Source organism: Heptranchias perlo, chromosome 18 (genome assembly GCF_035084215.1).
Source record: "Heptranchias perlo isolate sHepPer1 chromosome 18, sHepPer1.hap1, whole genome shotgun sequence".
In the NCBI taxonomy this organism is placed as follows: domain Eukaryota; kingdom Metazoa; phylum Chordata; class Chondrichthyes; order Hexanchiformes; family Hexanchidae; genus Heptranchias; species Heptranchias perlo.
The window spans coordinates 12,769,472-12,787,353 of record NC_090342.1 but is presented as its reverse complement, the minus strand read 5'-3'; the positions used below and the strand labels follow the sequence as shown (position 1 = coordinate 12,787,353).

The 17,882-nt window shown below is 42.9% G+C and overlaps 1 protein-coding gene across 2 annotated transcripts; it reads left to right on the top strand.

The window, feature by feature from the left end:
• Positions 1-2,528: 2,528 nt before the first annotated feature.
• Positions 2,529-17,511, top strand: atp23 (ATP23 metallopeptidase and ATP synthase assembly factor homolog). 2 transcript variants are annotated; one of them, XM_067999399.1, is made up of 7 exons: positions 2,529-2,812; positions 4,734-4,779; positions 5,587-5,668; positions 11,446-11,583; positions 13,517-13,600; positions 14,591-14,813; positions 16,461-17,511. In XM_067999399.1, the coding sequence occupies exons 1-6, from the start codon at positions 2,653-2,655 to the stop codon at positions 14,792-14,794; spliced, it is 714 nt and encodes a 237-aa protein (XP_067855500.1). In that variant the 5' UTR covers positions 2,529-2,652; the 3' UTR covers positions 14,795-14,813; positions 16,461-17,511. The 2 variants fall into 2 exon arrangements, with proteins under 2 accessions (XP_067855500.1, XP_067855501.1); XM_067999400.1 differs by lacking the exons at positions 2,529-2,812; positions 4,734-4,779 and adding an exon at positions 10,435-11,000 and having other exon boundaries at positions 5,585-5,668.
• The last annotated feature ends 371 nt before the right edge of the window (positions 17,512-17,882 follow it).

Sequence of the window (17,882 nt, the reverse complement as noted above, 5' to 3'; positions counted from 1 at the left end):
TTTTGAGGGGGTGACTAGGCGTGTGGATGAGGGTAACGCAGTGGATGTGGTATACATGGATTTCAGTAAGGCCTTCGATAAAGTCCCGCACAGGAGACTGGTCAAGAAGGTACGAGCCCATGGAATCCAGGGTGCCTTGGCACTTTGGATACAAAACTGGCTTAGTGGCAGAAGGCAGAGGGTGATGGTCGAAGGTTGTTTTTGTGACTGGAAGCCTGTGGCCAGTGGGGTACCACAGGGATCTGTGCTGGGGCCCTTGCTGTTTGTGGTCTACATTAACGACTTGGATATGAATGTAAAAGGTATGATCAGTAAGTTCGCTGATGATACAAAAATTGGTAGGGTGGTAAATAGCGAGGAGGATAGCCTCAGTCTGCAGGACGATATAGATGGGTTGGTCAGATGGGCGGAACAGTGGCAAATGGAATTTAACCCGGAAAAGTGCGAGGTGATGCACTTTGGAGGGACTAACAAGGCAAGGGACTACACAATGAATGGGAGGACCCTAGGCAAGACAGAGGGTCAGAGGGGTCTTGGTGTGCAAGTTCACAGATCCCTGAAGGCGGCGGAACAGGTAGATAAGGTGGTAAAGAAGGCATATGGGATACTTGTCTTTATTAGCCGAGGCATAGAATATAAGAGCAAGGAGGTTATGATGGAGCTGTATAAAACACTGGTTAGGCCACAGCTGGAGTACTGTGTGCAGTTCTGGTCGCCGCACTACAGGAAGGATGTGATCGCTTTGGAGAGGGTGCAGAGGAGATTCACCAGGATGTTACCAGGGCTGGAGCGCTTCAGCTATGAAGAGAGACTGGGAAGATTGGGTTTGTTTTCCTTGGAGCAGAGGAGGCTGAGGGGGGACATGATTGAGGTGTACAAAATTATGAGGGGCATAGATAGGATGGATACTCAGGAGCTTTTTCCCTTCGTTGAGGGTTCTATAACAAGGGGGCATAGATTCAAGGTAAAAGGCGGGAGGTTTAGAGGGGATTTGAGAAAGAACTTTTTCACCCAGAGGGTGGTTGGAGTCTGGAACTCACTGCCTGAGAGGGTTGTGGAGGCAGGAACCCTCACAACATTCAAGAAGCATTTGGATGAGCACTTGAAATGCCATAGCATACAAGGCTACGGACCAAATGCTGGACTATGGGATTAGAGTAGACTGGGCTTGATGGCCGGCGCGGACACGATGGGCCTCCATCCGTGCTGTATAACTCTATGACCTACTCCTGTTTCTACGTTCCTATGCAGTATCAATTAGCCAGGATGTTACCATGAATTACAGCTAAAGAAATACTATAATTCATATGAAACTCCTTTGAAATCAGTGGGACATTAGGAAAAAAGGAATGTTAAAAAACTCATAACATTTCAAAATGTGCTGCCTATGCAATTTCTATAATGTCCAAAGTGTGGCCTATGAGTCATATGTAGCCCGAGCTCTGGCAATCTACATCTCAAAGGCCAGGCAGCTTAGCTCTATTTGTGCATATATCATATTTGTTGAGCTGGCTTGGGGGCTGGGCCCTGAGTCAATGTAGATATTAAGCATATATCTTCCCCGGCTTGTTTGGTACCACAAGTGTTCAGCTGCTCACTAGATAAATTCGTTTAGCCACTAAGAGGTGTATATATATTTTTAATAGTATATTATATTTTTGTACATCATTACATATGTCTACTCCAAAATGCAGGAAAATGCTCAATGTCAAAAATCACAATTTTCAGTGGAGGGAGAGGATTATGCCCCAAACACCCCCCAGAAAGACAATTTGTGCAGAGTGTACAGTATGTCCACTTTTAAAATTCCTACTACATCACTGCTCATTGACAGATAAAGGAACAGTTGTTAGTATCAGCAATATGGAACAGCCTTGAGCTGCCAAGCTCTGCAATATCCTCCCCAACCCTCTCTCTCTCTCTCTCCTTTAAGATGTGCCTTAAAACTTATCTCTTTGACCAAGCTTTTGGTCACTTGTCCCAATATCTCCTTATGTGACTAGGTGTCAAATTTCGTTTGATAAGCGCTTCTGTGAAGCGCCTTGGGACGTTTCATTACGTTAAGCGCGCTGTATAAATGCAAGTTGTTGTATATGCAAAGTAATGCAACCATTGCACTCTATGTACAGCTCCAGAGACTCGGCGGCAGCCACTGTGAGGGGTCCCCCACCACCAAAAAAAAAAGCATGAAAACTCCTGACACAGGCTGAAGTGAGAAGAGGCGCGCCAGAGCGATTTCTCGGATCAGTTTTTTTTTTGTAACCCGCCTCCAATCCCAGCATGCCCGACTGATAACGTCATCCTGAAACCGGCCTATCTAGCCGGCGCTGAGCGACGTCACTGGCTCCTCCCCCTCCCCCCAGCGGCGCGAGCTGTGAAACCGCCAATCGCTCCCCTGCGCATCGAGTAAATGTCTAATTTTTAAAAAATACGTTTTTAAAAAAAAAAATAAACATTCTTTTCAAAGATATAATGTTGAACCGCGAGGCGGTCTAATCAATAAATATATAATTCTTTCACATTTTTTTTTTGAAGTTGACCTTTCACCCCTTCAATGGCAGCGCGGTGCTCGACCTCTGAGGGGAGAGTGTTGGTCGGGAATCCCGTTCAATCTTTCAATAAAATTAAAACCGCCTCGAGTCGCCGATCTCGATGGATAAAGGCCAGGGCAAGGCGGAGGAGGAGGAGGATTACGGTTACAGTTTATTCCCTGAGCATAAGACTGGAAAACAAAAGAAAGGCCTGTTGGCGGAAAGTATCCTAACGTTCAACCACAAGTGTCAGGTGATGCTGAGGGTCGCCTTGGACACCAGTAAGTGCGGAGTGTGCGGCAGCTCCAGCCCCCACGGTGGGCGAACTCATCTAATCCCCGAGACCCGCTCGTGTTCCTCTTCAATACCAACACATACAACCATTATTGTGGGAGAACTTTCACCACACGGACTGCAGCGGTTCAAGAAGGCGGCTCACCACCACCACCCACCACCTGCTCAAGGGCAATTAGGGATGGGCAATAAATGCCGGCCCCGCCAGCGACGCCCGCATCCCATGAAGGAATAAAAAAAAAACAACCATTAACCAGACAGGTTTAAAGGCACACTGTCCATTAAACCGCGTTATCAATAGCAGTTTCTAACCTTAGCATCAACCCTAATGTTAACCCCGAATCTTTACCGGTAACCCCTGATCCTAAACCTTAGCACCGACTTACGCGTTGTCAATAGCTCGATGCACGACCTGTTGTGCTGTAAATAGTCGCTCTGTTTTAAAAAGTCAAAATGTTTTAAAGAAATCGTGATTATCCTGAACCACAGCTGGCGCAGTCCTGTTTTATCAGCTATGATTTAAAGAAATTGTAATGAGATCTGTGGATAAATAGGCTTGTAAGAGTTACTGAGCACAGCAATTAGAAATGGAATTAATGCATATCATTGAATTGGCATGATCACTAACCCACCCTGGATTAATGATTATTTGCATCTGGTCAGTAAGACTGTATGATGAATACTCATCAACTCACTTGCAATTCTATTATGTTGAAATGTCTCATAGTGTTTCACATGATTTTGAAGTGCAGTAACATCGCACTAGCTGCCTTGAGATGGATGACCAGTTAATCTGTGTATGGGAGCTGTTGCCTGAGGAAGGAATATTGCAAGGACACCAGGACTGCCTACTTTTCTTTAAATAGTTGCATGGGATCTTTAACGTTCCACCTCAACTACTGGAGCAGGCGGGATGGGAGCTCAGTTTAACATCCTATTCAAAGATCCTCCAAAAACACAGCTTTTAGTAGTTCCACAAGTCTCTGCAGTTGACCCAGTGACATTCTGGGAAAATCATGGGATGGGCCATGCCTGCTTTGAGATGCTTGTGATGTTATGATAGCAAACAATGCCAAGGCATGGGCATCTACATGATCCTACCCACTCCCGAGACCTATAAATACCTAAATAGCTCCCTGGACCAGCAATTTGTTCTCCCTGTAAAATAAAGCTTGTTTCAAAGAACTTTGGAGGAAGCTTGGCTTGATGGGCAAGGGGAAGGGAGGGATGTGGGCAGAGGCAGCTGAACAGTCTTAGTGTCATGGAAGTCCATGAGCTCCTTGCACTTATTGTTGGAGGTGAGGATGGATGGGGCAGGGAAGAGGGATTTAACAAGACAGTTGGTATCACTCATATTCATCACTCTGATGAACACAAATTTACTGCAAGAAAAGAAAACAAACCACCACTAGATACAATAAAATCTGTCTGGGAAAAGTCGTTGTGCCACATCTGACAATGTCTATATACTGTGGTGATGTGAAGATTGGAATCTACGCATCTAGTGAACAAAAACTGCAGTAACAATTAGAGATGGGCAGGCCAGTTCAGAATCCAACTATCTGGAGGATTAGACATAATAGACACGAACAACAAACTACAAATCTCTAAGTGAGCTTAGAGTTCAGTTCCTAAGTTTCTATAAATAATTTCAATATAATAGACTAATACTGACAGGTTCACGAGATAAATAGAGATGAGGAAGGCCATTCTATCCATTTTAGAAAGACTTTACGGTCTTCTCTTTCCCCCCCCCCCCCCCCCACCAAAATCATAACATCCAATTGTTTCTTCAAATAATTCCAGACATTTCACATGATCCTGTTTGATCAATTTGCATTAAGTTTCTGAATCCAAGTTGTTGGTAATTTTGAATATATGTTTAACATTGCAATCTGATTTCTGCAGATCCGTATGCAAAACTTCTCGTGGATGCCATGAAAAGCTCAGGATGGTAAGTTTAATCTTCCAAATTAAGCTGCTTTTTAGTATCCATTTAAACTCTTGTTTAATAAACTTATACTGAAGTTTTCTTTTTAACCATTGTTTATGACCATTGAGTTGATTCCAATGCACTTAATATGCAAAAGCACAGAATTGCAAAGAGACGGAAGTGCAGATTAACTGTATGATGCATATCAGCAAGGAGCCGTACAGAAATTAGGACTTGTATAGCAAAAGTACTCCAATAACAGTTGTTAGCTCCTGATTACACTAGGGGATTTCTTATCTGTTCTCCCGTCTGAAGAGAAAGTGCTGTGTTTTAATTGCTTTGAATCCGGTGAGCAGCTGCCATTATCGGGAGACATATGTTGGTAATGACATTTTAGAGTGGGGGGGACTGGAAAAGAACAAAAGGGAAGGTTTGTGATATGGTGGAGGGCAGGAGTGATTAAATAACAACAGGATGATGGTGCAAGGCAAAAAGAAGTGATTTGGGACAAGTAAAGAAACAAAAAGATGGGTCCGGAGGAGGTGTAAATGGTTACAGCAGAATAGCTGCCCCCCCTCCCACCTTTTCCCTAACTCTGCACTTGCATAAAAGCTGTTCATCTCTAACATCGTCCAGTTCTGATGAAAGGTCAACGAGCTGAAACGTTAACTCTGTTTCTGTCTCCACTGATTCTGCCTGACCTGCTAAGTGTTTCCAGCATTTTCTGTTTTTATTTCAGATTTTCAGCATCCACAGTATTTTTGCTTTTGCTTTCGATGACTATAGCAGATGCAGCCAAATGATATTTACAATATTTTGTGTCTTCAGCACTATTTATAAGGATCGTCACTTTTCCTGCGAAGACTGTGATGGAACAGTCAGTGGAGGTTTTGATGCTGAAATATCACAGGTGGGTAATGTAGCTAAATGGGAAGTAAATGATGACATTTATATGAAATGTGTGCGTTTAAGCTCTCTTGTCTATGTAAAATGTCTTTAAAAAATGTCAAAATTGTAGATAACGTCAAAGATGTGTACAACAGGGCAGTGGTGAGTTTCTATTATCTCAGTTCAGTGGTCTTCTTAAGATATTTTAGCTTTCCGATCTGCCACCAGATGTGACTTATGCTGTGACCCATCCACATTTGCTGTCACCTGGCATTTAATGATGCAAGTATATATTTCACAGAAATATCAAAAGTGACCATAAATTCTTTAAAGTTACATGTTTCACTTAGTTACAGTGTAGTTTATAACCACCTGGCAATCTGTTAAATGTGTTTCATGTAAATGGTTAAGACAGAAGTTGATTTTAAAGTGGGAGGGGGGGCAGGGGGGAGAGAAGCCTGGGCCTCACATTGTCTAATATATTAAAACCAAATTGGTGGCACATGTCGGCCAAGCAACTTCTTCTCACCCCACCCCACCAAATACCAGGGGTGAATTCTTCTGAGGGCATGGCTGTGTTGCTTCTGGGTAGTTTCACATCATGTGCCTCTTAATCGGCTTTATGCTGACATTTCCTTGTAAAAACACCTCAGGGTAGATATTCCTCAGTGCACTATTTTTAATAAATTGGTCAAGGTGTTCAAGGGAAATTCCTTTGTTTGTTTTTTTTTAGCAAAATCATTAACTTGTTTGCTTTAAACTTAATCTAGAATTGATTACTTCAATCATATTAAAGCACCGGGTGCCAAATCAGCATAACACAGAGAGAAAAGAAGTATAATTTTCTTTGCTTTACATGATATGGTGGTTATGTTACTGGGCGAGTAATCCAGAGGCCTGGACTAAAATCCAGAGTCATGAGTTCAAATCCCGCCACGGCAGCTGGCGAATTTAAATTCAATTAATTAATTAAAATTCAATTAATTAAATAAAAATCTGGAATTAAAATACTAGTATCAGTAATGATGGCCATGAAACTACCGGATTGTCGTAAAAACCCATCTGGTTCACTAATGTCCTTCAGGGAAGGAAGCCTGCCGCCCTTACCCGATCTGGCCTATATGTGACTCCAGACCCACAGCAATGTGGTTGATTCTTAATTGCCCTCTGAAATGGCCTAGCAAGCCACTCAGTTGTAAAATCTCGCTACGAAAAGTCATAATAAGAATAAAACCGGACGGACCACCCGGCATCGGACAACTAGGCACCGGACACGACAACGGCAAAACACCAAGCCCAGTCGACCCTGCAAGGTCCTCCTTACTAACATCTGGGGACTTGTGCAAAAATTGGGAGAGCTGTCCCACAGACTAGTCAAGCAACAGCCTGACATAGCCATACTCACAGAATCATATCTTTCAGCCAACGTCCCAGACTCTTCCATCACCATCCCTGGGTATGTCCTGTCCCACCGGCAGGACAGACCCACCAGAGGTGGCGGTACAGTGATATACAGTCAGGAGGGAGTGGCCCTGGGAGTCCTCAACATTGACTCTGGACCCCATGAAATCTCATGGCATCAGGTCAAACATGGGCAAGGAAACCTCCTGCTGATTACCACCTACCGTCCTCCCTCAGCTGATGAATCAATCCTCCTCCATGTTGAACACCACTTGGAGGAAGCACTGAGGGTAGCAAGGGCACAAAATGTACTCTGGGTGGGGGACCTCAATGTCCTTCACCAAGAGTGGCTCGGTAGCACCACTACTGACCGAGCTGACCGAGTCCTGAAGGACATAGCTGCTAGACTGGGCCTGCGGCAGGTGGTGAGCGAACCAACACGAGGGAAAAACTTACTTGACCTCGTCCTCACCAATCTACCTGTCGCAAATGCATCTGTCCATGACAGTATTGGTAGGAGTGACCACCGCACAGTCCTCGTGGAGATGAAATCCCGTCTTCGCACTGAGGACACCATCCAACGTGTTGTGTGGCACTACCACCGTGCTAAATGAGATAGATTCAGAACAGATCTAGCAGCTCAAAACTGGGCATCCATGAGGTGCTGTGGGCCATCAGCAGCAGCAGAATTGTATTCCAGCACAATCTGTAACCTCATGGCCCGGCATATTCCTCACTCTACCATTAGCAACAAGCCAGGGGATCAACCCTGGTTCAATGAGGAGTGTAGAAGAGCATGCCAGGAGCAGCACCAGGCGTACCTAAAAATGAGGTGCCAACCTGGTGAAGCGACAACTCAGGACTACATGCATGCTAAACAGCGGAAGCAACATGCTATAGACAGAGCTAAGCGATTCCACAACCAACGGATCAGATCAAAGCTCTGCAGTCCTGCCACAGCCAGTCGTGAATGGTGGTGGACAATTAAACAACTAACGGGAGGAGGAGGCTCTGCAAACATCCCCATTCTCAATGATGGCGGAGTCCAGCACGTGAGTGCAAAAGACAAGGCTGAAGCGTTTGCAACCATCTTCAGCCAGAAGTGCCGAGTGGATAATCCATCTCAGCCTCCTCCCGATATCCCCACCATCACGGAAGCCAGTCTTCGGCCAATTCGATTCACTCCACGTGATATCAAGAAACGGCTGAGTGCACTGGATACAGCAAAGGCTATGGGCCCCGACAACATCCCAGCTGTAGTGCTGAAGACTTGTGCTCCAGAACTAGCTGCGCCTCTAGCTGTAGCCAAGCTGTTCCAGCACAGCTACAACACTGGCATCCACCCGACAATGTGGAAAATTGCCCAGGTATGTCCTGTCCACAAAAAGCAGGACAAATCCAATCCGGCCAATTACCACCCCTTCAGTCTACTCTCAATCATCAGCAAAGTGATGGAAGGTGTCGTCGACAGTGCTATCAAGCGGCACTTACTCACCAATAACCTGTTCACCGATGCTCAGTTTGGGTTCCGCCAGGACCACTCGGCTCCAGACCTCATTACCGCCTTGGTCCAAACATGGACAAAAGAGCTGAATTCCAGAGGTGAGGTGAGAGTGACTGCCCTTGACATCAAGGCAGCATTTGACCGAGTGTGGCACCAAGGAGCCCTAGCACAAAGGAAGATGGTAGTGGTTGTTGGAGGCCAATCATCTCAGCCCCAGGGCATTGCTGCAGGAGTTCCTCAGGGCAGTGTCCTAGGCCCAACCATCTTCAGCTGCTTCATCAATGACCTTCCCTCCATCATAAGGTCAGAAATGGGGATGTTCGCTGATGACTGCACAGTGTTCAGTTCCATTCGCAACCCCTCAAATAATGAAGCAGTCCGAGCCCGCATGCAGCAAGACCTGGACAACATCCAGACTTGGGCTGATAAGTGGCAAGGAACATTCGCGCCAGATAAGTGCCAGGCAATGACCATCTCCAACAAGAGAGAGTCTAACCACCTCCCCTTGACATTCAACGGCATTACCATCGCCGAATCCCCCACCATCAACATCCTGGGGGTCACCATTGACCAGAAACTTAACTGGACCAGCCATATAAATACTGTGGCTACGAGAGCAGGTCAGAGGCTGGGTATTCTGCGGCGAGTGACTCACCTCCTGACTCCCCAAAGCCTTTCCACCATCTACAAGGCACAAGTCAGGAGTGTGATGGAATACTCTCCACTTGCCTGGATGAGTGCAGCTCCAACAACACTCAAGAAGCTCGACACCATCCAAGATAAAGCAGCCCGCTTGATTGGCACCCCATCCACCACCCTAAACATTCACTCCCTTCACCACCGGCGCACTGTGGCTGCAGTGTGTACCATCCACAGGATGCACTGCAGCAACTCGCCAAGGCTTCTTCGACAGCACCTCCCAAACCCGCGACCTCTACCACCTAGAAGGACAAGGGCAGCAGGCGCATGGGAACAACACCACCTGCACGTTCCCCTCCAAGTCACACACCATCCCGACTTGGAAATATATCGCCGTTCCTTCATTGTCGCTGGGTCAAAATCCTGGAACTCCCTTCCTAACAGCACTGTGGGAGAACCGTCACCACACGGACTGCAGCGGTTCAAGAAGGCGGCTCACCACCACCTTCTCAAGGGCAATTAGGGATGGGCAATAAATGCCGGCCTTGCCAGCGACGCCCACATCCCGTGAACGAATAAAAAAAAAATATGGAATAGATCTAAATTGCAAACTCAAAGCAATAGGAGACATGGAAATAACTTCACATGTTTCATAACACTCCCTGGTTCATAGGATTTTATAAACCACCCAGATTTTATATTTCAGGTTTATAATGCATTTCAAGCTACACTTATGTTCTTACTTACCAACTCTGTTGATTTCCCGTGAACCTGGCGGGATTTAGTTGTTTTTGTCTCTTTCAGCAGCACAAAATGGTATCTGGTGAAAGTGCAGCACTTTACCTCATTTCCAGTCCAGTACACATTCAAGTTTTAAAAAAACTTAGACCCTAAATAAAACAACGAAACAAAGTAACACTAGAAAAAAAGATCTAACTAGTGTGAGAAGAAAGTCTTGAAATTACGTTATTGGATATTCGCATAAGCTGATTAATTCCTCCTATATAATAGCAAAGGAATTTCATACGCATGCAATGAACGTACTGTATTTTCAAGCCAAAGTAAATAAGTGCAAAACCTTTATTGATGTTATTTGTAACATTGCACTCCTCCACTTCCTATTTCTTACGTGCAAAGGATTACAAATACTCTACATATTTGATATTCTACATAAAAACGGAAAAGTTTACAGGAAAATTACAAAAAAATTAAACCAATAAACCTTGTTTTATTTTCCTCCCCAGATGGCCAGGGACCTCCCACTGCCATTCTGTAACAGGCCACTAGGTGGTGTGGAAGAATAGGCTGGGTGACAGCTTCTTCTAAGGTTTTTTTTGCTTTAATTAAACACAGAATCATAGAATTTACAGCATAGAAACAGGCCATTTGGCCCAACTGGTCTATGTCGGTGATTATGCTGCACACGAACCTCATCTCACCCTATCAGCATATCCTTCTATTCCTTTTTCCCCCATGTACTATCTAGGTGCCCCTTAAATGTTAATAACAATGAAGTTAATGATAACTGACAATAAATGTGTAACATGGAATCAAAACACCAAAAAGTTACAGCTTTAACAAATCAGTTTTTTTTTTAGTATGAATTGTTTAAAAACGAAAGAAGTAGCTGCCTTGATTTGCGTACAGTACTTGAACTTGTGACATCATCTGATTTTCTTCTCCCTCCTCTCCCCTCAATTGTGTCACTGTGGTTATAATGAATGCCCCAGCATGTTTCATGGTGATGTAGGCAATGCAGAGAATCAACTGCTTTAGCTCACATGAGGTGGAATATTCATTCTAATTATTGGTAGGTGACTCACCTTTGCTTTTGTCCCCTCTGTGCTGGTTTAAGAACTATCAGTGTTTTCTCCTGATCCGATGAAGTCACTTAAAGAATGCAGGCTTTTAATGCATGCTGCTGGGCAGTCTGCTTAATTGATTATTAAAATATGCCTGAGGATAACTTGGTCTTCATTATGTAATAATTTCATTGCTCATAAACTGAAAACATTGCAACTTGTGCTGGTTTTGTACCCAAGTAACCTTGAAGCTTCTGCCACATTGTGTTATACTTTTTTTCACATTTTGAAGCACAGTAATGCTGTCATAGATTATGTTTAAAAGTACTGAACGTTGTACACCATGTACTGGAGGAAACATTTGTAGCTGTAATAATTCATCAAGTTATCGCCCCATTTCACAGTACAGTTGTAGATTTTGTATCATATCTTCCTTGTCTTTTTGAATTCAAGATTGTTTTATGCCAGAATAATATCCACCAGCAACAGCACATGAACCGGGTTGTGACCCATGAATTAATACATTCGTTTGATCACTGCCGTGCACATGTAGATTGGTTCCACAACTTAAAACACCTGGCCTGCTCAGAGGTAAGATATCCCCGGGGGAGCGGAAGGTAAAAATCTCAGGGTATGGTAGCTATTGTGAATGGTTTCTAATTACACCTGGATTTGTCTCGGTTTCTTTTTCCTTGTTTTTGAAATCCTCAATTTCTAATGCTCCAATTTCTCAAAGGAGCAGTGAAGTGGGCATGCTCTAGTGATATCCTAAGGAATACCCTTTGTGAAATATCTGCTTCCTGGCATTGATTTCGGTGTAAGCTTGCTTTCTGTATTATTTAGGATATGTAAGGGCGGATTTTCAGCTACTGTCATAATTGTCGATGGTTAAGAATTGTTGCAAATCTAGCCAGAATGGTAATATGCTAATATTTCCTGGGGCAGCTCATTTGATGATAGCTCCAAGTGCAGATTTGGATGAATGCAGGAGGTAGCCCGAAAAGGATGCAGATAATTAAAAGGAGTGGCATAATAGGAGAATAAAAATACTTGGTGGGGATGAATTGATGTTTTCAGTGGTGTATAAACAATGTAGGAGTTTTTTTAGTGACGAAATTCAAGTGGAAGTTGTTTTTGTTGCTTGTGCCCCTTTAAAACACTCCCACCCCTCCCCCGCGTTGCTTTGTGCATTTTGAGCTTTCCTGCTATCGGCACGTCCATTTGTTTGTCAGAGTTAAAACCAGTGGCGGAGTAGCGGCACGTTTTCTGGGTTTGCACTACTAATTGTGTACCAGCGCAGTTTACACAGATTTATGAGGTATAGCAGCTTCCTTGATTACCTGATAACAGGCGGAAGTGAAGAGTTCCTGACACAGAAAAATATGGAGATTTTGAATACAGAGTTCTGCAACTGGGGAAAGCTTTTTAAAGCGTTTTCTTTTGTCATTCTGCCTACAGACAGCTGGACTTGCTTCTCACAGGGTCAGGTCACCAGCATATCTTTGGACTCCCGCCCCCACCTCCCCACCACCACCATCTATCCACTCTATCACAGCCTCTGTTGGGAAGGAGGCAAATACAAAAACAATGAGAGCTTCAACATAGTATGTTTCTTTTTAATGACATCATATTTTTCTTGGTGTAGAGATAGTAAGGACATTCTGCAAATTTCTGTGGTGCTTCAGAGGGATGCCAGGGTGACAGTGTAGGTGCTCAGTTACTAACATGATGCCAGTAAGATGCCACCAACTTCACCATCTCCCACAGCAAGTGAGTGCCCGTGATGGCGTCCTCAAAGAGGGTGAGGCATTTTGAAGGTGGGGATGTCCTTCCGGTGGCCTGCCTTTGGTGGGCATTGTGTGTCAATTGGGCCTGCAAGAAGATAGAGTGAATAAGGTAAGGCTAACAGTTGAGTGTGTGCCAAGTGGCATGGTAGAGGTGAAGTGAGAGATGTGAGGGTACAAGGGAATTAAAGTGGAGGAAGGGGCTTTAGGGTTGTGCATGTAAGTAATTGCTATGTGGATAGACATAATGCAAAATGCCACATTAAAACCGCCCTTACCAGAGTGCAATGTGAAGGGTTAGTCGTGGAAAAGGTAGTGGTACATCTTGTGGTTAATTAGAGGCTAATTACTGTTGGTCAGGAAAGTTTGTTTTAAATAAAATGTGACGTAGCAATCCCACCCCTCTTCCTGAGACTGAGCAGAAGGGAATGATCCATTGGCTTGTTGATGTTCTAGATTGGCAACTACTAGTAATTCCTAGGAATCTAAGGTAGATTTTCAAATCAGAAGAAACGAGCAAGAAAAGGCTAGCTCTTAAAAAAAAATGTAAATGTTACATGTTCATTGCTAGTTTTCTTAACTGCTGATTTGTGGCTATTTTATGGGTATGATATATGCACCGAGCAGGTGTAAATGTGAAATACACTTTGCATATGTGATACTTTGAGGAGGAATGATAGTCGTGCTAGATGCTAGACTTCTATTATATGTGTATGGATTGACCTGTACATTTTCAACAGATTCGAGCTGCTAATCTCAGTGGCGAATGTACCTTTGTGAATGAATTGAGTCGATTCAATTTTGGTCTAAAACAACACCATCAAGTGAGTATGAAAATACTGTATACCATTTCACACGTGCCCTGGGAATTTCTTTGGAGATTTTCCCAATCGGCCACCACAACTTTGGCAGAAATCCGGTTCACACGTTTGGGGTTACAAAGCTACGGCAGCTGATCGGGAGAATACCCATGGAGATTCCTGGTGATGATAGATAGAATCCTTGGTGTCTAGCCTTTAAAGATATTTACACTCAGTGATGAGACAATTGCAAGAAACAGCATTGCAGGTTAATTGTGTATATTCTTCCCCTTAGAAACATTGTATTCTAAATGTAACTGTATTCAACAGCTACATTTAGAATATTCTGTTTATTCTACGCATATGTATTTAGCCTTGGCAAGAGAGGAAAGAAACACTCTTATGCCCATTTTTGTTTCTTCATCTGGTAACAAAGTTTAATGGTTGATCCATGCCTAACAAGATAAGTGTGGATTAGACTGTTATGTGCCATTGATTAGCATATGGAAAAACTAAATATGTATTGTATTTTTAAAAAAATTGGTGGCACAATATTGTGAATAGCTCACAGCCACATTGGGGAGGGGGTGTCAAGTAGAGACTGGATGCTTGCTGTCTCTGAAGGAGAGAGGGATGTCAAGTTCATCACCCTTGGTCGCTCTTGCATACCTCCAAGTGACAGGTAGAAAAGCAGCATGTGTGCAGGCCAATTGCTATTGGCCAAGTAAAGTTTTGTGCTGTGTAGAAGTGGGCATGAATCTGCGATCATTCCAGTAACTTGCATTGTGCTGGGGGAGGAGGGAGTATGAATTCACAAACTTTGAAGTTGTTTCAAGTGATAATATATCTTCTAAAATAATGATGCAGAGCACTCCTTTTATTGTGGCAACCGAAACCAGGACTAATTTCGCCTTTTTGTTTGTGCAAAGTATTTTGCTTGAATTGTGCTGTGTAATTGAAACAGAATTGGTTTGGAATAAGATTCTGACATTAGCCTGTGCTTTTTCCACCCAGAAATGCGTGCGCGAGCGAGCCTGTCGTTCCATACTAGCTGTTCGCAAAGTCAGTCAAGAAACTGCAGAAAAAGCTGTTGATGGAGTTTTTGATAACTGCTTTAATGACCTCGAACCTTTTGGAAGAATTCCACACAATAAAAAGGATGCAAAGTACGCCCATAGGGATTTTCAGAACCGGAATCGATATTACTCGAATCTTTGAGACGATATTGGACCTCCTGGTAAATGCTTGACAATTCATTTGTAATAAAATTCTATCAATATTATTACACAAGTCGTAGTTGCTACAATGAATTATTGTTGTGCTGTACAAATCAGAGAATTTCTCTGAATACCTTTTCAGACAACTTTTTGTTAATCGAAATAAGCAAAGCATTTGGATTTGACTGGATGTAAATCCTTTAATGTTTGTCTTGATCTTGTCAGATTTTTGTTAATCGGTTTGTTTCACTAACATGGTACCACTTTGTGATGTCCATGTCACAGTTTTGCTTCTTCGTATGGTTCATTCATACAGTACAAACCCACTATAATCAACACAAAATAATCTAAATTGTGCTAGATAAAATAAATAGTGAAATATGATTGAAAGTGACTTCGAAGGACTTGCATTGTTTAAAGTGCCAATCCAAGCATACCAATATTTGCTTATTCTTGTTACCGTAAGCTCAAACAGCGAGGATCATTATATTAACCCTTTTAAAAGTCAAACCAGAACTCTCCATTGGCACAATGAGTAAATGTATCACGAGGTGTGGCACTGAGCATACAGAGAAGGGAAGTCCTGGGTTTGGTTCCCTGGTCTGGCTGAATTAACTGTGGTCACTTTGGGGCAGCAATGGGTATGTAACAATGAGTCCTGAAGTTAGCTAGGGTTTTCACTCTTGTTTGCTTCTATACCGAGAGTGTGGACCTGGGCGGGTTAGGTAGAGAGGGAAAAAAAAACTTGCTTGGATGTGATGCCGCACAAGTCAAATAGCCTGTCAGCGCTCAGTGTCTAGACCCACCAAAGAAGAATGAGCACTTCCACAAGATACCAGAGGGCTGCCGATGCCCATGAAGCACGCTCCAGCAGGAATGGCTGTCTTCAAGAGAGGAAGAATAGGCCAAGAAAAGAAAAAGTAAACCAGTGTGACAATTTATATGAATATATTTTTAGTACAAGTAGTGAATCAATGTTTATAGACTCTTGGGATGTAGACACCATCTTAGAGGGAGCAACTGCTTCTTCTCCCCCCACTCCCGGTATTAATACTGGTAATTGCTGGCTGGCAGCTTTTATTTAATAAGTTAACTCTGGACATTCAAATTTCCTACATTCTGGAGAACCAGGAAATTTAAATACTAATTTAACTGCAAACATGGGCAAGCAGGTTGCCAAGTTCTGACAACAAGTCTGCTGTATGAGAAGTTGTAGGTATTGGTAACGTTACATATGACCAAATACATGTACCGTTCAAAGAAATACAGCAATATTAAAGTATTTTTTTCAATCACCATGTTTTGAACTAGTTCTGCATCATGCAATTATGCTACCTGTATATATCCCTAAAACATTGTAATCCATGGCATGTTAGACATGTAATACTTTAACATGTAGCTTCATAACTAATATTTATTGAATTATATATGCAGCCATGTTTAATAGTTTTGCATACATGTGATCATTTTTCTTTATTTCTAGTAATTCCATTCCACTTTTACCGTTGGACGGGGAGAGAAGCAGTTTTAATTTTTTTAAAATGTAAACATGACCACTTCTACTGTAAAACTTCATTCCATATGTGCAGTTCTGTTTTGTTTTCATTTATGGGTTACCAGGTTTTTTTTGATGAATTTTGTATGCGGTTTTTCTTTTCTAATGACAGGCTGCAGCACAGAGAAGTCATTATCATCGTAACTGCCGTATATATGGAAAATTACACAGTGATTTGGAAATGAACAGCCTTGCAGTCACCCACTGGGACTGGGATAAGATCATCGTTCATACCTTGAGGATATGTTCATCATCTAGCTGAGAAAAATCACTGAAAAATGGACTCCTTTGGGGATTTTATACTCTGAAGAGTGATGATCTTCCCCAATCTTACACAACATAAAAACCTTTAGTTCTCCCCCCCCCCCCCCTCCCCCACCACCGTCATCAGCACCAGCTGTTTCTGACATGTTGACAAAAGTTTTGCTTCATCAAGCTTCACAAGGTTCTGGAGCAAAACCTTTGTCATCAAGTGAACAATAACTAGTGCTGACGACAGGGGGAAAGAAACCTAAGGGTTTGTATCTATTGAAGGAGTTGATAATATCTCCACATTGGAGTGCCTTTATATTCTTCTTCAAATTAGGTGGGGTGTGGGCATCATAAAATGGTAGGATGTGGGTTTGTAGTCATAACCCACCACATTGCTGAATCACTGATTTCAATCATTCTGCTGTTGAGGTGCATCTCCCCACAAAGTGAAGGGGAGTCTGCACTGGGCCATTCTTAAACAGTTCCTGATGACTGGTGTTGATGGAGACCTAGGAGCAGATTGTTTTTTTTCCACTTAACCCTAGTTGGTGCATAGCCCAGGAAGACAAGGGAGAAGTGTTGGGGGAGCATAAAGGGTGGAAAGAGACCCTATGCTGTGCAGATCACCGTTATAGCTCAGTGGCTAAATGCACTGTTAGAAATTTTAATTTGCTTTGTTTCCTGGTTTACCAGATAGCTTCCTTTGATCCTAGAACAGTTTTGCCTGTTGACGTAAACGGCCACCTTAATGTGAATAGCTGAGGTTTCCTGTATTCTGAACAAAAAGATTCTTTTTCCATTCTGAAATTCATGATTGCCTTTGTGCTTTATATTTGCTTTTTATGCCTGGTGCTTCATATCTGTTTAATTGTAAATAAATTGTAATAAAAAATGAGCCCTTTTAGCCTAAAGATCTCATCTGTATTTTTATATCCACCCATTCAAAGGGAGTGCAATAGTGTACAAGACTACATTCAATTCAGTAAACAGATTACTACAATCCTCAGGGTCACCCAACTCTGCAAGGGTAAATTAATAGGTACACCTTCCTGATCATAGGAGGTAAGAAACTGTCCTTACAATTTCAAGAATCTCTCTCAATGATTTTGATGGGTACTGTGATTATTCAGGGTAGGAGCATCCCAAGTTGGATCTTCATTAATGTGGAGTTAGCCAATCCAATAGAGATGGCCATTAAGGTTTTACATTTAGCCCCTTTTGCACCCTCCAATAGTGTCCCCGTTCTCCCAAACTTTTTGATTTCAAAATCATCTTCCTCACT